Consider the following 24310-nt stretch of genomic DNA (forward strand, 5'->3'; position numbering starts at 1 on the left):
CAGCTAGCCTGGCCTCAAGCCCAGAAACAGATGGACAGCCGCTGCAGTTCTTTCAACACAGGAGTGATACAATCCCTGTATCCAGCCCCTGACAATAACTTGGCTGTCATGTTATGGACCAAGCAAAGTTCCTGACCTTTTCAAAGGAAGCCACACGTAAAGTACATTACAATAATTTAACCTAGCTGAGTTCGGGAGCAGTGGCCAAACCACATCTTGGTTGTTGCTCTGACTCTGACTAAAGGTGATGTAAAAAAAGTTGTTTTTAACCAAACAGATACCTACAAAACCATGAAGAGTTATCATGTGAAAATCCATCTGTATATCCTTTTGTCTTTGGGGTGGGGGTCAGCTCTGCCATGGAAAAGTGGCAAAACTCAACACCCCCCCCCCGGTAGAAATTTCAACTGAATCCAACCCCACATTAAGCACTGATGTGTAATACTGACCAACAATGTCAATCTAATACACACCTTTCTTTCTTTCTTTAGGTGACGTTATCGTAATTCATCAAAAAGACGACGACGGATGGTGGCACGGATGCCTGAATGGGAAACGTGGTATTTTTCCAGCAACATATGTAGAAGAAATCTCTCCCTGTCCTGATGAGAGTCTACCTACTGAAGAGGCTTCAACATGTTATTAAAATGTACAAACCAGACAATCATATCCAGGATAGCTCGCAAGTCCAAAGTATATTATGGGTTTATTTAATGACGCCCAAGCTCTGAACTAGCAAGCTTTTACTCTTGAGCAACTTCCTGTATTACAGGACTCTGTGGAAGAGTTAACCTTTCCGCATTTGGTAGATCCATACAGTATCATGTTAAACCCCCTCTTACCAAATTTCTTCCGAGCTAGTACTTTAGCTATGATTTCAACACCAGTGGGAGCATTATTTTGACTTATGATTTATTAACTACTTCCCAACCTCTCCATTCTGGCTTGCAGAGGATTTAAGGTGCAAGAGGGACGGAAACTTATTCCTGTTGCTAAAAGCTTACTGGGGGAAGCAGAAGGAGACAACAGTCCGGTCTTAGGTGTAGTTTCTGATACTGCAAAGCTCCACCTGCAGCAGTCTTTAGGAACATCCTACCCCCCCAGGGAAAGTGTATGCGCAATACATAGCCTCTCCTCTCCCGGTGTAGTGAACGCCGCGTGGTCACTGTCTGGCTATGCCTGGCAGATGGTCACTGCAATGGCCTCTGCTGCATTACTGCATCCGTAGCAACACCTTCTCGCTGCCCCCCCCCCCCCCGTTTTTCACAGAGTTTGCTACGTCATGGTGCGACCGAATTGTCCGGCGGTATAACCGGATGGGCAGGCTGGGCCCACCAACCTCGCCAGCCTAAGAGAAGGAAAACTCTAACATCAAACCCGGGCAGATAGAGCTCGTTAATGTAACACCTACCACCTGGAGGACTCGCTGCCGGCGTCCTGGCTTACTGGGCCATGGCAGATGACCCCCAGGTGAAAGGGTGGAGCCAGTACCGCGCACACTGCGCTTCACCTAAAAAATTCCTCTGCGCAGGCCTGAAGGGCATATCCACATCACCCTTCTTAAATCTTCGTTCGCGAAGCCAAGCCGAGAGAGAGAGAGCAACCCCCCTCCCCACCACGTACCTAAAAAAGCAGTGTGGCGCAGTAGTTGATGTCAACAGGGAACAAATCTGAATTCTACCTATGAAGCTTACTGGGTGACTTTCATTCTCTCTTAACCTTAGCTACCACACAAGGATTGTTGCATGAGGGGGAAAACAGGGATTCTCCATTCCTTCCACTGTCGTGGAAGCTAGCCAGAGGTGCATGAAGGAATGGTGGGATATGAATACGAAGGACAAATGAAGCCTGTAATTTTAGCGTAGCTCCTGTTTTGATGTGAGGATCCCAGAACTTTGACTGGTCATTGGAAGTCAGAGGTGGCCATGCGCCCCACCTCTCAGTTGTTTTTTGACGATCACACAACTAAAATAATTCTATTGTATCCAATAAATCTCTTTATTCTCTCCCCAAGTAAACGCTCAAAATCAGTACGAAGGCAGGTTTACCAGTATTTCAAGACATCACTTGTATGACAAAGCAATGAAGGCTTTCCTAATGTTAGCAATGAATGCAGAAAAGTTGTTGGTTTCTCTCACTTTTAACTGCAGTTCTTCTATGCAGCCCAAGGGAGGGGAACAGGAGATCACTAGGAAGAAACAAATGAGGGGAATAAACAGTCTTGCTTTGACAATGAGGCATTCCGCAGCACAAATCAAGGCATGTACAGAAATTCCCATTGTGTTTGGTGGTGCTGCCTCCCAGCTCAGTGTGCACAGGATTGCACCCTGCCATGTGGAGACATGACTCAGCACAGTTTTCAGACAGCTGTAGCAAGAACAATCCTGTGCGGTCTTAACGACTGAGTCATTTTTATTATTATATAACCTTTTGTGACCAAAAGCTTATTTTCAGTCCTATAAGGGATGCTCACTAGGCAGACTTCGTGAGGTCTGTATGCAGGCATACACACTCGCATTTATGGGTGTGTGTGGGGAAGAGCTGTAAACAGCAAAACAAAGGAGGCTGCGACCAACATTCACTGCTATTGTGAATAGTTTGTCCTTTTCGTGACCACATTAGAATTTTAACACAATTACGTCTCACCCTGTTCGCCTTTCATTACAAAGTTTTTGACCCTGCTGTTTACAGTTTCAATAACATACATATTTTAGATCTATAAATAATTTGCATGTCAACGTGTCTGGACCCCCCACTAAAATGTCTTTGACATAGTAAAGCTTATGCTAGAATAATAATAATAAAAAAAAATTTAGTCTTTATATGAGATTTCTGTTTATGTTAAGTCACCCTTGAGCCTTACATCACAAGAATGTCTAGAGTTAGTCATTAGGTTCGTTGGAGAACTGGCATAAAAACATTTTAAATAAACCTGAAAGTTCAATCTACTGGAAAGTTTCCTGGGTGAAAGTTATTCTTGGGGCGGAGAGAGGGAGGAGTGGGAGTTAAAGGTTTGCGGTTGACAAAAAACAACACCACCATTCTACTCACATAAATCCTGTTATCAAGCCATTTTGTTTTTTCCCCCCAACCTCCCATCTATCAACAGGCCCCTCAACCTTAAAAAAAGTGGACCCAGGTGGACAGCCATGTTGGGCTGAAGCAAGAGAACAAAGTTAAGAATCCAGTGGCACCTTTAAAGCCAACGAAGTTTTATTCAAGATATTAAATACCTTGAACAAAACTTTGTTCCTAACAAAGGTGACGTTACTTTGTGCTATGATTTCTAATAATTTCCATATGTGTTTCTGACCATTGCTTGTATTCTGTTAACACAAGACAGGCCAACATCAGTAAGAGACTGAAAATGCCAGCTCTTGTTAGATAAGAATAATAATAATTTTTTATTTATATCCTGCCCTCCCCGCCGAGGCAGGCTCAGATGCAAAAACCAGAATGGTTGTTCAGTTGGTCAAGGCAGGTAGCAAGTTTTGAGTTGCTTGATGCTTTTCTTCCGGCAGAAATAAGTCTAGGAAAACACAACTGGGTAAAAAACTTAAAGCAGGCTTAGGAAGCTGCTTCAGACTAGCGGTGTGCATTCGGCGTAACTGAGCGGAAAAAATACTGATACGGTATTTTTCAGGTATCACTTAAACTGAATACAGATCAAAGAGCTGTTACCCACTAGCATAGCTGAGCCCAAAAATGCTGAGCCCCACCCCAGGCTTTTATTTGGGTGTGTTCACCTATACCGAGAGCCCGACCCAGCCAAGGACATGCGGAGCTCTCAGCTCCATGCTGCCCCAGCTGGTATGTGGTGTGGCTTGCAAAAGGCATGAACTCCCAAGTGGCAAATTCACCTGGAAGGTGTTTAAACACCTTCTCTAAGCAGTGAGTTCCTGAATAAATCCTGAATCACAATATCTATATGATTTGGGAATTTTGAGAAATACCACCCTGTAAAAAGTCTGCCATTAAAACGTTGCGAAAGCGTCACCCCAGTCAAAAAATACTGTTGCTTGTACAGGGGACTACCTTTACCTTCTACCCGAGCCCCCCCAAAATACCATGGTTTTTCTTTTTTTTGCACACCCTTACTTCAGACCCTAATATTGAGTAGCCATGAAGTGACTGAAATAATAAGAAATCAGAGGTGCTTTGAAACTAAATAGGGCAGATAATCTGGGTAACATTTCTAAGACTTCGTTAAAACCTGCAGTTGGTGAATCTCCATGTATGGGCAACTAGAATCCTCATGAAAAATGTCATTTAAAAAATCAGAGTAGAAAGGCTACAATGAGGGGGAAAGCAGGACAGTCAAAGGCTGCAATCTTTGCAAAGAATCTGGTGTACCATGTGTTAGAGGGGATTTGTTCAAACTATGCAATGTCATCCACGTGGAAATTTCATTCATACCTTCATAGGCTCCCTCTTCATTTAGGGAAAGGGTACATATGTATGGCTTGTCAGGATCTTTGTGGTCAATACGGCGGAATATAAACTGCAGATGATTAGCTAAGACCAAAACAAACCAGAATTCAGTCACACGATTCCGTGAATATAACTTAATATGACAACAATGCAATAGATGTTTAAAATCTACCATTACTTTCTCTCAAGTCAAAACAAATCAACACTTATGGAAACTTCTGTGCCTAGACTCATTGCAGATTTTGTTCACAGATAGTTAACTGGCTTATACACCATAGCTTAGCAATGTACCCGTGCACCATCAGTGTTGTAAGTATCTAACCCAGAATGATTTGCCTTTCATAGTATGCTGCTCAGACCTTCATTGCTCATTTCAGGAACTGCATTTAGAGGGAAGGACCTACATCTCAGTTATGTTTCTCACTGGTGGAAGACATCTTCATTCACATACTTTTTGGTGTGCAGTTGTGGGGGGAGGGTTTGAAAACCAGGCTGGGGGTGGAGTGTGCAAGTGCGTCCAATAATCTATGATCCACATGAAATAAACTGGTTTTTTTCCCTTTAAAAGGATGTAAGCATAACCAATTTAACTGTGCCATGACTAGCTAAATGCAGTTTAGCTCCACAAGCTGGTACTCTGCAATGAATGGGAGCCAGGGGCAGGCACAATCTGAAAGCCCCATTCCACAAAATATCCTTCTCTGGGATTCACCTTCAGCAGCTTGAGCAGGCAGATTTCCTCCCCTCCAACCCAGCTAAAGTGATGCTCAGGTGCTCTCAACATTTTGTCCCCGTCTGGAGAATTTTCAGTCTTCATCATGCCAAATTCTAGGGCTTCCTCCTCTCCAGTTAACTTTTTTTTGCCATTGTCACAGCAGCTGACTTATGGCAACACCTCATAGGGTTTTCAAGGCAAGGGACGTTCAGAGGTATTTCCTTGGCAAACTCCCATCCAAATACTATCCAGGGCCAACCTTGCTTCACTTCCAAGATTTGACGAGATCAGGATAGCCTGGGATATGCAGGTCAGGGGTCAGTCATATTTCTCTTTATCTCTGGGAGTTCGTATGTAGAAAATATTCGTAAACACCTGTGGTCAGCTTGGTTTTGCTGTTTTCATCATTTGCAACCAGTTTACTATTATTTGTGTTATTTATTTATAACATTGCTACGGTATGCTGCCTTTCCGCCTGATAGGATTCCCCAAGGTGGCACACGTAAAAACATTTAAACATCTGAATTAAAAACAACATATAAAATTATAAAATAATTCAAGAAGAACACAGAAACAAGCAAATACCTGAACCAGGGGCCAATAACCATTATTTATGCCAAACAAAACGGTCTTCACCCTCCAGTGGAAGATCCCAACAGAGGAAGACAGATGAATTTCCCTGGGGAGGGAGTTCCAAAACTTTCATGCCATGACCAAGAGAGCCCTTTCTTCAGGTTGTCACCCATCTAGCCTCAGGTAGTGGGGGCAATAAAGACAGGGCCTCTGAAGATTACCAGTGTGAATGGGTAGCTTCATATGGGAGAAGATGGTCAATACCAGTACCTCTCATTGAGTACTATTAGGCTGATAGTCTGAAGAAGATATTCAGGCTTAGACATTTAAAAGTGATTGAAAAGCCTTCCGTGCTGCAATGCTAGCTGATGGTGTATAAGCAGTTGTGTGGATTGGGGTGGGTGGGATACACGTGGATTCAGATAATAATAATAATACTAAATTTTATTAATATCCCGCCCTCCCCGCCGAAGCAGGCTCAGGGCGGCTAACAGGACATGGTATATACCATGATATTGTATAAAACAATTGTAAAATACAGTTAATAAATACATTTAAAAACAGTTACATAAAATTTAAAACTACCATAAGTTAAGGTGCTACATTCAATAGGTATATTCCAATGGCTAGATGTTGCATTCAGGGTTCCTTATAAGCTTGCAGAAAGAAGGTGGTTTTGCAAGCCCTCGGAACTGATTAAAGTCCCGCAGGGCTCGCACTTAATCCGATTACTCTGACGAGGCGGGCGGGGGAAGGAGCCACATACTGTCTACTGCTCTTATTTCTCCTCCGCTCTTATAAGATGTGATCACGCTATCAACTTAATAGCATTAATTTGTGAGGTGTGAGTGGGAAAGACTGCAGACTTCCCACCCACCCGTCTTATGACTGAAACAATCAATACTGAAACCAACATTCACCACTACTGTAGTTTGCTATCATCCCTCCTTTCCAGATCAGGCACCCGGGGGCAGTCAACCCCTGGGAACCATGGGGGAGAGGAGGGAAAACTGCCTAGCGCCTCTACAAGTGCCTTCCACCAGTGGAAAATATGGTCAGACTTGTCCCTCCGCAGTATCCTTTTGCTCTGGTGATGGGACAGAGTCACAAAGAAAAAGGATTCAATTCAAGCTCATTTTCGTTGGAGCAGGATAAATATCAATAAGCATGCTCATTTCTGCAGCATGCATACCAAATATCAGTGAGGTGTAGACAGATATTATGGGGTGGGGAAGATTTAATGTTATATGTGCTACTGAAAATTGGCATTAATCACACAGTGAAATTATACAAATATATGTAGATCTCCTTCTTACCACTGGTTTTCCGTATTTCTAGCCCAGTCCGTTCTTTAAATGTCTTTTCAACCTTGCTAAGTCTTTCCATCTTTTCTTCTGTGGCTTTACTTTTAGCTAAGATTTAAAAACAAACAAAAAACCCACCTCACTATACATAAGAGTAAGTCCCCCCCACACACACGTGCACACAAGTAAATGCATATCTTGAAAACATATTTGTCTCACTACATCCCCATTTGAATTTTACAAATTAAGAATTAACCAATGTATATTTTAAAAATCTGCTGAAGTTTTATTAATTTTTTTATTTTCTAAATGAAGTTTAACTCCAATACCAATCTTGAGGTTTTTTTCAAGAGAAAGACAGGCTAATCCGGTTTTAAATAAATATTAAGACTCTGAATATGAACATGTCTTTTCTGATTTGTTCAGCTCCCCATTCGTTGTCTTCTCCCCAGCCCCGGTCTTTGTTTTCATGCAATTCTTTCCTCAGCTTCTTTCCTCCAAAAGCAGGGATCAGGAAATGATTATCCATCATTAGGTACTGAAAAATACCAGGCTCATAATTTTTCATCTGCCTAAAATCAGATGCCAACATCCAGAAATACGCACTGTGAAGCTTGGTCTTAGAAGTCTAATGCATGGATCATGATCTTATGGGAGCTTTCATTCAAGATCAGCAAGCTCCCATTTTCAAGTTAATATGGGACATCTTCTGGTCTACATTTTAGCTTCACCTGTGAAGCAAATTAGAAGGGACTGTATGAGCCCCAAAGCCGACACCTACTCTCACCATGATAATACTCTAGCAGCCAGTTAATATCTGAGCAGACCCCTAAATTTGCCAGAATAGGTAACCAACAGTGCAGTCCTAAACTGAGCTTAGCATCTGTTGACTTCCATGAATTTAGAAGGGAGTAGCTAGCTTTATTTAGGATTGCACTTGAACCTAAACCCTTTCAAATTTCCTAACATTAAAAGCAGAAGATCTAGGAAGCTTAATTATTTAGAAATTATAGGCACATGGCAGAAAACCTGTAGAACAATGAAGAGGATTGCAGAAACAACTGCGTCTTTGCCAGGAATATATTTACAGAATTTAGCCCTTGATTTAGAAAACAAGTCTGCTTAGTTCTTTCCAGCTGCAATAAGGATAGTGCAATATGTTCCTCCTATGTTCCAACAGATACATGACCTGCCATAGTGTCGGATAAAGCACATCTCAAAACATACTTGTGCAAAACTGCACTTTTAGGTACATGTATTACTGCCAGGAGACTCTTTCCACAGAAGATAACATAAGGATCATTCACGCTTACACCGTTTTTAGAATGTGTATCTGCATTCTGCTTTCTCATTGCAACTCACTTTCCCCTATCCTGATCAACTTCTCCTTGAGCTCTTGAATAGTGTCCGTTAAGTCTGAATTTTGTTCTTCTCCATCTTTGATGCTAGCAAGAACTTCTGATAGCTTCTCCTGTTTTTCTTCAATGGATTTGTTCTTCTGGTTCAACTCTGTGTAAACCAAGAAAATTAGGTCATTTAATGGGATACCCACATATAAGCCTTGTTGGAGTCACAAGCAATCCTAGCGATGCGCAAAGCATCCCATATCATGCATGGGCATAAACTATTTTGAACTTAAAAAAAAAAAAGAGAAACATTTGCATCTTCCTATAATGTATGTAAGTATTCTTATAGTTAGCATGCTTATTGCTTATTGCAAGTAAGCGGCATCCCAACCACTGAACATCATAGATCTAATTCTGAGCTTGTCTCCCCTCAAGCGTGGATCAGAAAATCCAAAGATTGAGGCCAGGTAAAGACAATGTATATTTTTCTACAGACCTCGGGGCGGGGGGGGGGGGGGGAGAGAGACTGCCTCCTGACATTTGTAGAACAACCCCCTCAAATTATTATATCATTTTGGAGGAAACACTAGCTCTCATTTTGAGGGAGTTGGATGGGCAAGGAGGAGAGAAGCTGCTTCCTAGCATAAGCTAGGCAGGCAGAGGTAGCAGCACCACAGGGGACCAAGTGAGGGAAGAGTAGCTAGAGGTCCTGCCACCACAGATGCCAGGCAGGCAGAAGTATTGCCGGGAGGGGGAAGGATTGGATCCCCTTCCCTTGAGTCTCATGGGTTCTGTGTTTGGTCACTATTAATCCCAAATGTAACAATATCACACCACATACTGCTGTGGTCTTGGGGTGAAAGACCTCCATTCTAAAATGTAGCAAAAATATTCGCTGCATTGCAAAGCTCTTGTTTTAAGGGCACAGAATTCAAAAACAGAAGATCAGATTATACCCTTAAAAACACACACAAAAACTAGGCACGACTCAATGAAAGGCAGAATGCTACAAAGGCTACCTATTGTAATGATTTTCAGCAATGCTAACTATGTTTTACAGGGGTGGCCAACGGTAGCTCTCCAGATGTTTTTTGCCAACAACTCCCATCAGCCCCAGCCATTGGCCATGCTGGTCGAGGCTGATGGGAGTTGTAGGCAAAAACATCTGGAGAGCTACCGTTGGCCACCCCTGATATATTAGATGGTGGCCACTGTTGAAAAATAATAGCTATTAGCTGAGTTCTTATAAGGAATATTTGACTGAGCTTAATGTAGACTAATGTTTGTGGTACAATTCAGACACATTGGGAAAAGAGCTACAAATACAGGGCATTTTGGTTACAAAACAGGATGCCTAGTTCAGCACATGACTAAATCCCCTTATAAAATGCCATCTCATGAAAACTGAGGATGATTGGTTTGCACAATAATACATCATGAAATTGAAAATGCAAATGCTAGCTAAACACATTTGTGTTGTATTTTAACTACTGACTTGGACCTGTATGCAAACTTAAAAGATGTCAGTAGACAATTTACTTCCAGGACGTGGATCCCGTGCATAAGAAAGGCATGTCAAGTCAAAATGTTTTATTTTTCTTTATGTTGTAAGAACAGTTTATGAAAAAAGAAAGGACCCATACAATACCATTTGTATATTCCTGAAATCTGTTAATCATTAGGTCCCCTTCCTTTAATCTCATAGACCATTTATCTGTAAAATTAAGGGGGAAATGTTATTTGGCATTCTAATCTAGATACACTTTAAATATGTAACAGTTTAGAGTCATTACACACACAGTGAACATCATGTCTGTCTAGCTTATTCTTGTTTGTCTATATTATTTTAGACATTTATACTCTCCCCAATGGAGACCTCAATGTCTTACAATGTGGTTATCTTCTCTTCCATTTTATCCTCACAGTTCTGTGGGTAGGATAGATTGAGAGAACGTGCTTGGGCCAAGGTTGCACATTGAGCTTCAAAGCTGTGGATTCAAAGCTGGGACTCCCAAATCCTAGACAGACACCATGCTGGCTCTCCAAGGCTTTCATTTTAAGTGTGTGAGTTGCACAAACACTCCATCACAGATTTTTCTAAATAAGGTAAATGTACCTTTACCTGGCAACACTTCCAAGAGAAGAAGGGTAAAGGAACTATGTGGGAGTCCAGTGGAATCCATTTGCAGCTTTCTTTTCCATAATCAGCCTCCCCCGCCCCACTCCGCACTTCTTGGCAATGGCTGGCGAATGGGAAGAGACAAAGGACACGCAATGGAGATGGCCTTTTAAAGGTACTGGTCTTCTCACCAGATTACAGCCCAGCATCCTAATTTCTGGGAAGGAAACTGTGTTCACTTCATCTGTATGCTTTGTCAAGTACGAGAACTGGCCTTTTGGCAGGAAACACCAAGCAGCAATCAGGTAAGAGATGACAATAAAATTATACAAAATCATTTTACCTGTAAGTTTGCTTATAGATTTTAGCCACTGATCTCTTAGCCCCAGCGTCTGGTCAATGGATCCACCATAACAAGTGGTTTTGAACGTAGTCCTGAATTCCCTTATTTCTTTTTCAAGTATTTCCAGCTCATTGTCATCTTTTGTCTGGGTCATTGTTTTAAAAACAGATCGCAGGACAGTCGCAAAGAGGATCTTTTCAGCTAGAATAAGGACATAAAAATGTTATGGTGTCTCAGCAAACATAATTGCTTCCTTATAAGCCTGACATTAATGGTGCAGTCCTGGAGTAACTGACATTAATGGTGCAGTTACTCCAGAAATATGGGTTTAGACTGGAATAACTGAATAGGATTGCACTATTAGGATTACAAAAGGTCCATCTGTGCATTAGAATATCTGTTGAGCTTTTCTGTACGATGATTAAAACATTTCCAACATCAAAAAACATCACTCATGTAAGTTCAAGCAGATTTTTTCCCCCTAAAAGAAGATACTAATTGCTAAATAAAACCAGTTTTCATAAAACAGCAAAAATGATCTAGTGGCTATTTAATCAAGTTCACCATTTCCCACATTGATAGCGCTGTAACCCCTTTCCTTTGACAGTGACTACTGTCATATCTCGCCACCAGTGTTCCCTCTAAGCTGAGTTAGTTCAGTTTTCCACCTTCAGCTCACACATTTTTGTCTTAGCTCAGGAAATATGGCCTCAGAGCAAGCTAATTTATGCAGTAGCTCACAACTTTAATGCCAGTAGTTCACGAAGTAGAACATTTGCTCACAAGACTCCACAGCTTAGAAGGAGTATTGCTTGCCATCAAGCCTTGAATTCAGCAGGAGCTCAGAGGAGTGCAGCTCCTGAACCTTTCCGAGGGTTTCCCTTCCTCCTCCCCACCTACCTACCTAGTAGGTGCAGCTGCATAACAATCCCTGAATTATTTATTTCATTTATATCCCGCCCTCCCCCACCACGGCAGGCTCAGGGCGGCTAACAACATTCTACAATCATACAATAACAAGTAAAACCTTAAAATTACAATATAGAGCAATAAAACATTAAAATATTAACTTAAAACCAATCCAATAATACAGTTGTGATGCGGTATAGATCTTTAGACCGCATTGGCGGACCCTTGGTTACCGTTTTTCCTAGCAGTCCGAGTATGCTAATTTAAAAAGGGTGGTCTTGAATGAGCTCCACCACCTAATTTCTACAAAACAACCCCTGCTTGCCACTCATTTCTTTTAAAGAAAAGCTTGCTGCAGTATCGAGTAACACAACAGGTGAATTATAGGTGTCTTAAAACATAGTTATGTAGCACGCTACCAAGAAAACCGCAGGCTTTTCCTTAAAGAGTTTTTAGTCCTTATAAAGAGAGATGAAGTTAAGTTTCACCCACCTGGAATTACCAATAAGATAATTTCAGCTGGGTAGTAGTAGACATGTCAGCCTGTAATGACAAAATAAAAACAACAAATTAGTGGGTTTAAACATAAATGTAAGCCGCAGGACTCCAGATTCCACCCACCCACCCCAACAAGAAACGGTATTATAAAATTCACAAATGGGATAGTTTGCAATTGACCCCTCCAATTGACAAGGCTGGGAAATCTAAAAATGTAGTCGCTAAAACGTTTCCCCTTGGCTCCATGAAGCTAACCGCCACTGTTCACAACCCCCACGTTCACACCCGCAGAAAGAAACAAACACACACTCTCGCCTGCAAAATCGGTTCCTCGCCCGGTCAATTGCTCCATTCAAAACGTCCACAATTCCGCGCCAAAAATCAACCGTTTCGCCTCCATGGATTGACTCAGACTTGCGAGCGAACGAAGATAGCCATTGGTTGGTGTAAGGCGTAAAACGGCGGAAGGGGCGGGAACTTCTTTTGGAAGTTTGGGTGGGAGCTTTGGAAGCATGATGGGAATTGTAGTCTGAGAAGGAGAGGGAGCAGGCTTGGTCTTCTTTGTGTGTCCCGAAGGTAGTTTGCTTTCAGTGCCAGCGTGTATTTCTATTACTATTAAAGATATGGGAGAAAGCGACAGCAATTCTCTTTCCCTGGTGAAAGTAGACAGGGAAAGGCAACTCGAAGTGCTTGCAAATGTTAGGAAGATGTTTTTTCGCAGCAAAAGAATCACTTGTCTTCAGTTTCTCTCTTCCTTTTGCTTTACAGATATAGTTGACGGGGAAGGTTTTTCTGTCAGGCACAAACTCCACTGGATAAGTTATTTTGCGGAGAGGAAAGTATCACTGTTGGGATTTTTGCGTGCTATGAAGGTCAGAAATAAACAGAACAAGAATTCTGCTGAGGGTGTTGGAAAAGTGAGTGGCAACTGTCTCTTCCTAGAGAAGATCCCGTATTCAAGAACTCATCAAAATGTGAAGAGATCCAAGTGGGCAGCCGTGTTGGTCTGAAGCAGAAGAACAAAGTTGGAGTCAAGTCCACCTTTAAGACCCAACAAATGGCAAACTATATGTAATTAGTTAAAAGGTAAATTAGTTGGATGGAAAAACATCTGAGAAAGTAATGCCCTCTCTTTGACCCAGGCTTATATAATAGAGTGATTGACAGACATTCTCACATTTTGACAGATTACTGTTTTATTGTTTTTTCATACTCATGCCACCCAGATCAAAGGTTTGCTCAGTTTGTTAATTTTACTATTCTGCCACTGGATCTTAAATTTGTACCATTTGCATTCGAAACAGCTGCCTACCAGCTATATGTAGCTCTGCCCACTGTACCTGATTCTTTGTCTGATGAAGTGTGCTTGGAGCACACGAAAGCTTACGTTCTGAATAAAACTTTGTTGGTCTTAAAGGTGACTTGACTCCTACTTCATTCTACTAAATGTGATCCGTTACCAGAGCAATAGAACAAAGTTGGAGTCCAGTAGCACCTTTAAGACCGACAATTTTTTTTTTTAATGTAAGCTTTTGTGTGCTAAAAGCGCATTTCATCAGACAATGAAATGGGGTGCAGTTAGCAGTGCTACATATAGCTGGCGGGTAGTGGTTAAACATGCAAAACAGTATAATAAAGTTAGGCTCCAATGGCAAGATAGTGAAATTAACAAATTGAAAGAATAACAGTTTGGTCTGGATAGTATAAGTTGCATGGAGAAACAGCAAAAGATAATAAACTTGTCAGAATTGGAGAATGATGGTGACCAATGCAGTTTAAAGTTTTGCCACACTTTGCCCCTGCTGAGGAGAGAGTGGAGATTCCTTGGAATTACAACTGAACTCTAGACTACTTTGGCCCCCACTGTGAAGAAAGCCTGCACTTTTCCTAGGTAGAGCCTGCAGGGAGTGAGGAGGAGATGAACTCAGGGGGCCCAATAAAGGTAGGTTGACACAGTTGCCTGGAAAGGAGATAGGGTTGCCAACTCCAGGGTGGGAAATTAATGGAAATTTGAGGGGTGGAGCTTGGAGAGGGTGGGGTTTGAGGAGGGGTGGGACCACAGACAGGTACAATGTCATGGACTCTACCCTCCAAGCCAGCCATTTCTGCCTGGAGAACCATTGTTGCAATCTCCAGGTGAGGGCTGGAGATCACTCAGAATTGCAACTGTTCTCCAGATGGCAGAGATCAGCTCCCCTGAAGAAAATGCCTTGAGGCACATACTCTATGGTATACCATAACACAAAACACATAGCCAAAAAAGACGGATCATGCCACAAGTTCACACGCTTCAAGGCTGAATACAACAGGAAAGGTGGCAGCACTGCACTGCAAACAAATGGAATGCTGAGCTTCAGCATCTATGTGGCCATCATCATGTCCACTGGCACCCCACATCATTATTCCCTCCATTCTGGGCCTGTTTCAGGGCTTTGAGCTACCACAGACACAGGGACACACACACACACACAAGTGTGGGAGGGAGGTGAATGAGGGCCAAGGGTTGGGGTGGGAAGACATTAAGGGTGGAGGGTGAGTGAATGTCACTAGTGGGGGGAGTAGTGGAGTGCCAAGGGTGAGGGGGTAATTGAGAGGAAGAGGTGGATGGGGTTGGGCTGGTAGTTAGAGGTGGGTGGGTGGGTGGGAAGACACCAAGGGAGGGGTGGAGTGAATACCTTCACTTGGATGGGTGAGAAGACACCAAGGGGAGGGCACTCGCCCAGTGCCTCTTTCTCTTCACAGCGGGTCTTATTCCTAGTAACATTATAAAACAACATAACATCCTGTCCTTCCTATACTTCATGGCCCCTTGGCCCGACTCTTTGTTTTTTGTCTTTGTAGACCTCTTAAAATGTCTACACACACACATACACAAAACCCCACCCAACCTTAAGCTGGAATAAAAATGTAAGGTGCCACAGGGCACCTAATTACATTTAAGGTTCATTGTCTTTCTATAAATCCAGAATCTTGAAGGAACATACCAGGCTTCTTTTTAACGCCTAGTCCCGTAGGTATAATCTTATTCCTCAGTAGTCAACCAAAGCACCAACATGTATACCAATCTTCATCTTTTTAATGTTTAAATTATCCCAGTTTAAATTTATCCCAGGCACTGTTACTATTCAGGGGACCTTTTGTGGGAGTAGTCCAGTCCTCCTAAGCACCCACAGAACGTTGTGCAAAGCAGTGTAATTGGTGGACCAGCCAGGTTTCTTCTAGGGTCTTTGAACAGCAAATGGGTACAATTGCAAGAACACTGTTTTGTCTGTGAAAGTAGCAGAACTGTGCACTAAATAATACTAACTACTTTGATTAATAGAAATAAGAGGTCCCTATTAGGGTGGAAGGGAGCTGTTTCAAGACAAGGCCATTTTTATGATAGGCATGGTTATGAAAACAAAAGCTGTGATCACAAACTAAATAATGCACTTTCAATGCACTTTCCAAGTGGATTTTGCAAGTTCACACAGTAAAATCAAGCTGGAAAGTGGACTGAAAGTGCATTATTTAGTTTGTGTGATCACAGCCAAAACCTAGGTAGCTATGAAGACAATAGGTAGATGACTCTGGAATCCTAAACGGGAGGGGAGGGAAGTATACCAGTTTGTCAGCATATGGAATCCATTTCTTAGATCTCCCAAATCCTATAAAGGTTTGATGTGCTGGCAAATAAATCGTACAGTGTCTTTTTCTTCTTCTTAACCTTCTAGAGATAAGCACAAATTAGGATGCAGTTCAGGTTATGTAAACGGTGCATTCTATAGCAATTCCTCCCTGGCATGCTAACGTTTTAAGAAACTGAATGTTTTCAAGTCTTGCTTTTACAAGGCAGGCAGAAAGTATTTGAAAAATCCAGCTGCATAAAGGATAAGGTTTTTTAAAAATAAAAATCCAAGCCAGCATTGAGTTTTGCTTTTTTATCATTCTAGCCAATCTAAGCGAAGATGCTTCCCTTTTGATTTCAGAAGCTTGATGAGTTGTTGCTGCAGTTATTTGGCACCCATTGTTGTCCTGGGCCAGAACAAAATAGATAGCAAACGTTAAATAATGGCCAATGACAAAACTTTTTGGCAGCCTCCAATGTTGCTTCATATTAGTCATGAACTTTGAATTGCCATAATAAAAAAGCAGGCTTTATAATTAGACTGCAGGCTCTGCAACTGGTTCTTCTTCAATGCCAGTTGACTGAATATTCCTTTCATGTTCCCTGTCTTGAGTTTAATGGGAACCCATTTCCCCTTTACCTTTTCTGATTAAAGCGTGTTGCTTCTTAATAGGCATTGTGTGTAGCCGAATGAACAAAGCCTCCTTCACCTGCTGCAAAAAATAGCCCTTTGCTGCAAGTATTTAGCATTCCTCTCTTTTAGACCCAGCATATTGTATTGTATTCTCTCATTCCTACAAGTTGTCTAGCAAACTGCCAACGTTTCATTCTGGCTCCCTGTCTGTGCAGGTGCTGATTAGAGACTGTATTGATAATGGTTTTCTCGCGGCTCTATTATTGTCCCGTGGAAAAAAATGTATCCAAATTACAAAACAAGAAAAAAGAACGAAGCCAGCACTCTTTCTGAAAGAGTTTCTTAGCAATTCTCAGTTCGTTTATTAAGAGGCCTGCCATATAAAAAGACCATCTGCTGTACATGACAACAGGCAGACTATTATTTCTTGCATCCTGGAAAGAATGAAAAACGTTTGCATATCCTGTGCCCCCCTCCCCCCAGTCTGCATATGAAAGGCTATTCATAATGTTCTGACTCGGGTGGGAAAATCCAGCTAAGTACCCAGGCAAAGGCTTTGCAGATAAAATTCTGTTGTCTAGCAAAGGAATGCACAAGATGCTGTTTGGAAGTGGAGGCCTTTACAAACAGCCCCATATGACACCATTCAGCACCTTGGCCCAAATGCTACTCACCTGCATTAGGTCCCAAAGTCCAACACAACACACTGTAAGGCTTCATGTGAATGTGAGAATACTGTTACCATCCATATCCCTTTCACTCCTGCTTTTGTGACTCCCACAAATCCTAAATGGATAAGCTTTTAATCACCGCTTGCAAATGTAATACTGTCTGACATTTCATATTCTGTGAAATTACTTCACAAAAGCAAAAAAATGAGCCAATTTAGCAGGAGACTTCCTGCCATTAGGAGGTCACAGACTGGTTGGGGGAAAATGGGGGCCCTCGCTGGAATTGTTCCAATGTGTGATATCTCTTCTGGCACAAAATTGGAAGTGATATCAAACTATCAGAGTGATGCTCTAGGACTCACCTAAAGCTCTGGTTTAATGATGACAGTTGGAGCAAATCCTAGAGTGTCGCCCAAATGGGATGACGTTACTTCCAGTATTAAGCTGGAAGTTACATCACATGTTGGTGTGATGTTGGCAAGCCCGTCCTTGCCCCCAATTTTCCCCTGCTCAAATTAAAGTAGTGTTCTGTTCCTCCTTAGGCTGTGTTTTTATAGTTGTTATTAAAAATTATCATTTGAATTAAAGTCTTATTTGCCTGCCTCTATAAATTATATCTGTGTAATTAATCATTGCTCCCTTGGGAAGTGAAGTAAATGTCTATATCTAATTAATTCAAGTATCTTAAGTTGAGAAGAGCTAAAGATAGAGGTGCAGATACATCAAAATGAAATGTTTAGTGTTGGGAGAAAACATAGACATTGTGGGAATTTCAGAAACTTGGTGGAATGAGGAGAATCAATGGGACACAGTGATTCCTGGATATAAATTATATTGGAAGGATAGGGAGGGAAGGGTTGGAGGTGGGGTGGCTCTGTATGTCAGAGAGGGTATACGGTCCAGTAAGACTGAGGTCAGAGAATTAGATTCCCTTCTAGAAATGCTTTGGGTTGAAATAGAGGGCCCAAAAGGAAATTTAACTATGGGAGTTTGTTATCGCCCACCAAATCAAAAGATAGAGGACGATTATAATATGATGGAAGGATTAAAGATAGCGGCTAAACATAAAAACTGTGTCATAATAAGTGATTTTAACTACCCGCAGATTGATTGGGTCAATATGTGTTCTGGTTGAGAGAAAGAGATTGAGTTTCTTGATGCTCTCAATGACTGCTATGGAGCAGATGGTCTCAAAACCTACCAGGGGATTTGGTCCTAAGTAATGCCCAAGACTTGGTGAGAGATGTAAAAGTGATTGCGCCACTTGGGAGCAGTGACCTTAAAGTTATTGATTTCACCATTTGTATAAATAGGGAGTTGCCCCAAAAGATTGGCACAACCACGTTTAACTTTAAAAGGGGTAAATTCTCTGAGATGTGGAGGCATGTGAAGAGGAAACTGAAAGGAAAGGTAAATACGGTCAAAACCCTTGGGGAAGCTTGGAGGCTATTTAAAACTACAGTCCTAGAAGCTCAGATAAAATATATACCACAAGTTAGGAAAGGCACAAACAGGTATAAGAAAAGGCCTGCATGGTTAACAAACAAAGTAATGGAAGCTGTAAAAGGCAAGAAGGACTCCTTTAAGCAGTGGAAAACCAGTCCAAGTGAGATTAATAAAAGGGAACACAGGCTGTGGCAAATCAAATGCAAGACTGTGATCAGGCAGGCAAAAAGGGACTATGAGGAGCATACTGGAAAAAACATAAATACCAACAATAAACATTTCTTCAAATATATTAGAAGCAGGAAACCAGCCAGAGAGACAGTGGGGCCCTTGGATGACCAAGGGGTAAAAGGATTACTGAAGGAGGACAGGGAAATGGCTGAGAAGCTGAATGCATTTTTTGCCTCCGTTTTCACTGTGGAAGATGAGAAGTATTTGCCCGCTCCAGAACCACTAATTTTGGAAGGGGTGTTGAAAGGCCTGAGTCAGATTGAGGTGACAAGAGAGGAGGTCCTACAACTGATAGACAAATTAAAAACTAATAAGTCACCAAGTCTGGATGGCATACATCCAAGAGTTCTGAAAGAACTCAACGTTGAACTTGTGGATCTTCTGACAAAAATATGTAATCTCTCATTGAAATCTGCCTCCGTTCCTGAGGACTGGAAGGTAGTGAATGTCACCCCCATCTTTAAAAAGGGTTCCAGAGGAGATCCGGGAAATTACAGGCCAGTCAGTCTGACGTCAATACCAGGAAAGTTAGTAGAAACCATTTTCAAGGACAGAATGAGTAGGCACATTGATGAATACGGGTTATTGAGGAAGACTCAGCATGGGTTCTGTAAGGGAAGATCTTGCCTCACTAACCTGTTACATTTCTTTGAGGGGGTGAACAAACATGTGGACAAAGGAGACCCAATAGACGTTGTTTTCCTTGATTTCCAGAAAGCTTTTGATAAAGTTCCTCATCAAAGGCTTCTTAGAAAGCTTGAGAGTCATGGAGTAAAAGGACAGGTCCTCTTGTGGATCAAAAACTGGCTGATTAATAGGAAGCAGAGAGTGAGTATAAATGGGCAGTCTTCGCAGTGGAGGACGGTAAGCAGTGGGGTGCCTCAGGGCTCAGTACTGGGTCCCATGCTCTTGTTCATAAATGATTTGGAGTTGGGAGTGAGCAGTGAAGTGGCCAAGTTTGCAGATGACACTAAATTGTTCAGGATGGTGAGAACCAGAGAGGATTGTGAGGCACTCCAAAGGGATCTGTTGAGGCTGGGTGAGTGGGCGTCAACGTGGCAGATGAGGTTCAATGTGGCCAAGTGCAAAGTAATGCACATTGGGGCCAAGAATCCCAGCTACAAATACAAGTTGATGGGGTGTGAACTGGCAGAGACTGACCAAGAGAGAGATCTTGGGGTCATGGTAGATAACTCACTGAAAATGTCAAGACAGTGTGCGATTGCAATAAAAAAGGCCAACACCATGCTGGGAATTATTAGGAAGGGAATTGATAACAAATCAGCCAGTATCATAATGCCCCTGTATAAATCGATGGTGCAGTTTCATTTGGAGTACTATGTGCAGTTCTGGTCGCCGCACCTCAAAAAGGATATTATCTGGAGAAAATCCAGAAAAGAGCAACTAGAATGATTAAAGGGTTAGAACACTTTCCCTATGAAGAAAGGTTGAAACGCTTGGGGCTCTTTAGCTTGGAGAAACGTCACCTGCGGGGTGACATGATAGAGGTTTACAAGATAATGCATGGGATGAAGAAAGTAGAGAAAGAGGTTTTTTTCTCCCTTTCACACAATACAAGAACTCGTGGGCATTTGATGAAATTGCTGAGCAGTCAGGTTAAAACGGATAAAAGGAAGTACTTCTTCACCCAAAGGGTGATTAACATGTGGAATTCACTGCCACAGGAGGTGGTGGCGGCTACAATCATAGCCAGCTTCAAGAGGGGATTGGATAAAAATATGGAGCAGAGGTCCATCAGCGGATATTAGCCACAGTGTGTATGTGTGTGTGTGTGTATATAAATTTTTTTTGGCCACTGTGTGACACAGAGTGTTGGACTGGATGGACCATTGGCCTGATCCAACATGGCTTCTCTTATGTTCTTAAAAATATTTATTTATTTATTTATTTTGTTTATAGCCTGCCTTTCTCACTGAGATTCAAGGCAGATTCAAAATATAGAAAACAATTCTACTTATTTATTTGGAACATTTCTGGGTTGCCTCTTCAAAGCCCTCCTGAAAGCAGCTTATTATTATAAATCACAAGCACAATATATAGCAGGTGTTGCTAATTGGCTCTCTGGCCTGCAGGCTTCTTATCATCCTCAAGGCCAAAGATGGAAGATTGTTCATTGGTTTCTCATGGCAACCTGTTATCTGTGATAGGAGGGAAGAGACTGGGAGAAGTGATGTAATCTTCCAGACGTTTCTCTTGAAGATACATTCTGATTGGATGCCATCATCACCTGCTGGGCTAGAAACTAATTTCAGTTGTGGCCCTAGAGAGAAGCTAGCTGAGATTTTCATGGACTGTAAAGCCAGTCTATGAAATGCCATTGCTAGTGACGTAGACAGTGCTGATTTGAGGCCTTCCTATCGAAATTAAGAGTTGTGCCACCTGACGCAGTTCTGAACTAAGACGCAGTTCTGAACAGTGCTAGGTAGCTGAAGCTAGCTTTGTTATTTTCTGTTCGGTATGATTCCTGTGTAGTGTGCTGGAAATAATTTCTGTTTATTGATATCTTCTGAATAAACATGATGTTATTTTATAAGCAATGGTCAGTTTCTTGTATGCACCTGTCCTGGGAGCCCACAGGGTTGATGAAGGGGGACCCTTGAATAATTAATGAATACCCCTATAATAATGAATGAAAGCATGCTTATGCCTTCAAAAAGAGAATGTCTGATGCAATGTTAGAAGCACACGGCCTCAAGTGGGTGTGGATTCAAGGTTGTAAAGCAGATAACAAAGAGGCCTCTTTGAGAAGCTTCTTGCAACAGCTGATAACGCATGGAGACAGAAGGTAGAAGGAGAGCAAGGGGGTGGGGGATGTTGAGTTAGATAAGCTTGGGGGCCTGCCTGCTTGTTTTGGGTGTGAATAAAAACGGTCTTAATGAGAATAATTTTAACTTAGTCATATTGGGCCTATGGCTGGCTAAGTTCTAGCCTTGATATCAAAGTAAACTCGTTTTCAACACAGTAAGAGTGCGGACCTCGTTATTTCTCTGCTTCATTAGCCTCAGGCTTCCTTGACAATGGGGCATTGCTCAGAGCCAGAGACTGCACTTGGCTGTTCCTTAATAGTTCCCCCTCCCTGGTTTATGGGGTTCCCTGCCCCTTCTGTGCTGCAGTTTCAGCAAGTCTTTTTAAGGGATGTGGGTGTCAGGCATTCTGGTTTCGCCAAAAGGGAGTTAAGGATGATTCCAGATCCTGGTGATATTTTCAGATACAAAAACAGAAGGGAGGTTTCCAAGAAGGGAGAAGTTGGGTCACTTTGCTGAACCAGGGCTTCGATGTGCAATTCATACTGTCTAAATTACCTTATTGTGAAAACTCAACCTATTTGTGGTAAATGCAGGTGTAGGTACGAACGGTTCTTTGTGCAGCTTGCTAATACAGCAGGATCCTTTTTTTTTTAGCTAGAGGCACATGGAATAATCATTGAGAGGCCCTTGATTATTGGTGTGTTCCATTCTGGGCGAGGCTCAGCTATGATTAGATTAGGTGTGGTGGTGAGAAGTGCTATCAAGTTCTAGCCAATTTATGGTGACCCTGATGTCAAGACAATAGACATTTAGAGGTTGTTTGCCATTGCCTGCCTCTGTGTAGTGACCCTGGAGTTTCTTGGTGGTCTCCCATCCAATACTAACCAGGGCTGACCTTGCTTAGCTTCTGAGATCTGACAAGATCAGGCTAGCCTGAAACATCCAGGTCAGGTTGTTCAGTATACGTCCCACGGATTTTGCTGGCTCTCTTGCCTTTGTTGCAGTAACGGGCCAAGGTCAGGGAGAAGAAAAGCCAACTCCATCACAAGACGAGGGCAGGAGAAGAAAAAGGCAGAATAAATGGAGACTGTCGGCAACATCATACTGAGTCAGAGCATTGTTTCCTCAAAGCCAGTACTGGGTGACTGAAGCAGCTCTCAGAGATGTGAGGCAGGTATCCTGTTATTGGAATTTTTAAACGGAGGATCCTAGGGATAAAACTGGAGAATTTCCACAAGCAAGAAATAAGCTTTCCTACTCACTTCATTCCTGTCATGAGATCATCTAAAATTCCTGCCTAACTTCACATAAATACGTATAAACTGGGCTTTTGATATTACATTTCAGTTTTGAGGGGAGGAGTACAGCAAAGGCACCAAAAACTAGAACAGAAACAATTGCATTTTTGTTATTTCAGTGAACTAGCAGCACTGCGTATTTAGATTATAATAGCTAATGCCAGAGAAAACTGAAAGTGTAAAAATTTATAGCCCAGCCCTAAATCAGCTTAACTCTGTGGGTGTGTAAGGCAGTGAATTTAATGAAACCGGAAATTTCTGCTTTATTATTTGACTGTGAGACATATATGGAACATATTACTTTAACATAATACACAAAAGTTGCAGCATTTGGACAGTGTTATGTTAGATGAATCACCAAAAAGTACTAAAAATTACACACTTTTAAGTTACGTTAGCAAAAACCACATTTTTTTTTTTAAATTCGTGAACTGGTTCAAACATGGCACCACGCTCATACACTTTCCCAAACAGCCTGTTGAATCTTGAATACAAATGGAGTCCTACAGGACAACGTTCAGCTCATATTGGCAGTCATTTTGACAGGCGCAGGTTCAGGAAGTTCAAGAGTGTAGGGAACAGATTCGATAGAAGCTAGAGACACCAAACATGTAAAGGAGCATCTGAAGGAGGTCCACTGCAGGTTTGGTATCTCCAGCTTGCACAGGGTCCATTCTGTACATTCTGTACACTCCTGAACCTCCAGACCCTTTGCCTGTCAAAATGACTGAAGTTCAGGAGTGTATAGAACCAATCCTGTGCAAGCTAGAGACATCAAAGTCACAGGGGACCTCACCCAGATTTTCTTATACATGCCCTCCAAGTTGTTGCTTTGAAGTTCTATAAACATTTTGATTGAGTGGAGACAGTCTGTCTATTAATGCCTCTGCTCAAGAACTGGCACAAGCCACCATGAACAGTTGAAAAAATTGTGGAAAGTTCAAACCAGGTGACCTGCCATGAAATGACTTTGTGAAGCACAAACCAAACAAAATTCATTGCAAACTTTAGTTTGTGAGCTGGTTTTTGCCCATACCTACCAGCAGGGGGGTTGCCCTCTGATAGTGAGCAAATGGCATCCATATAGATGCGATTTATGTTGGCTTTTCCAAGAAGTGTTTTCTAATATTGACATTACATTGACTAGAATGTGCAAGTAATTTACTTTCTATATGCTATCTTGCATTAAGGATACACATAGCATTTTTAAGTGTCTTGTGTGAAAATAGCCTTGGCAAAAATACTGTTATCCATCTAAATTAAACAGGAACGCAATAGACTAGCAGATGTTCTTATTGTATGAAATTCAGCTTTAAACTGAAATCCATATGCCTTTCTAGTAACAATTTTAAAAAGTCTGGATCTTCATCCTTCAAGTATTTTTAAACTAAATAATCCCAAGAATTGGGGGGATTAG

The 24310-nt window shown here is 41.9% G+C and overlaps 2 protein-coding genes across 6 annotated transcripts in view; one reads left to right on the top strand and one right to left on the bottom strand.

Annotated features, from left to right (window-relative positions):
* NOSTRIN (nitric oxide synthase trafficking) overlaps positions 1–2948 on the top strand; it is a 51631-nt gene extending 48683 nt beyond the window's left edge. The window contains exons 16-17 of the mRNA XM_060257277.1: positions 492–1111; positions 1593–2948. Of these exons, the coding sequence (XP_060113260.1) occupies positions 492–646 (155 nt within the window). The 3' untranslated portion in view covers positions 647–1111; positions 1593–2948. The remainder of the gene's footprint in view (positions 1–491; positions 1112–1592) is intronic.
* On the bottom strand, positions 1975–12691 carry SPC25 (SPC25 component of NDC80 kinetochore complex). 5 transcript variants are annotated; one of them, XM_060257272.1, is made up of 8 exons: positions 12546–12691; positions 12233–12283; positions 10832–11032; positions 10018–10083; positions 8386–8532; positions 7036–7131; positions 4417–4515; positions 1975–2188 (listed from the first exon to the last, which is right to left on the bottom strand). In XM_060257272.1, exons 3-8 carry the CDS (start codon positions 10983–10985, stop codon positions 2064–2066), a joined length of 687 nt encoding a protein of 228 aa, XP_060113255.1. In that variant the 5' UTR covers positions 10986–11032; positions 12233–12283; positions 12546–12691; the 3' UTR covers positions 1975–2063. The 5 variants fall into 5 exon arrangements, with proteins under 5 accessions (XP_060113255.1, XP_060113258.1, XP_060113256.1 ...); XM_060257275.1 differs by having other exon boundaries at positions 12160–12283; positions 12554–12686; XM_060257273.1 differs by having other exon boundaries at positions 12243–12283; positions 12554–12670.
* Positions 12692–24310: the final 11619 nt, after the last annotated feature.

Source organism: Heteronotia binoei, chromosome 16 (assembly GCF_032191835.1).
Source record: "Heteronotia binoei isolate CCM8104 ecotype False Entrance Well chromosome 16, APGP_CSIRO_Hbin_v1, whole genome shotgun sequence".
Taxonomy (NCBI): domain Eukaryota; kingdom Metazoa; phylum Chordata; class Lepidosauria; order Squamata; family Gekkonidae; genus Heteronotia; species Heteronotia binoei.

Coding starts and splice junctions, on each gene's coding strand:
- SPC25 (XM_060257272.1), bottom strand. CDS start 10,985: ATGACCCAGACAAAAGATGACAATGAGCTGGAAATACTTGAAAAAGAA. Junction 10,084..10,831: donor ATCTATAAGCAAACTTACAG/GTAAAATGATTT, acceptor TTAATTTTACAG/ATAAATGGTCTATGAGATTA. Junction 8,533..10,017: donor ATTTCAGGAATATACAAATG/GTATTGTATGGG, acceptor TGGTTTACACAG/AGTTGAACCAGAAGAACAAA.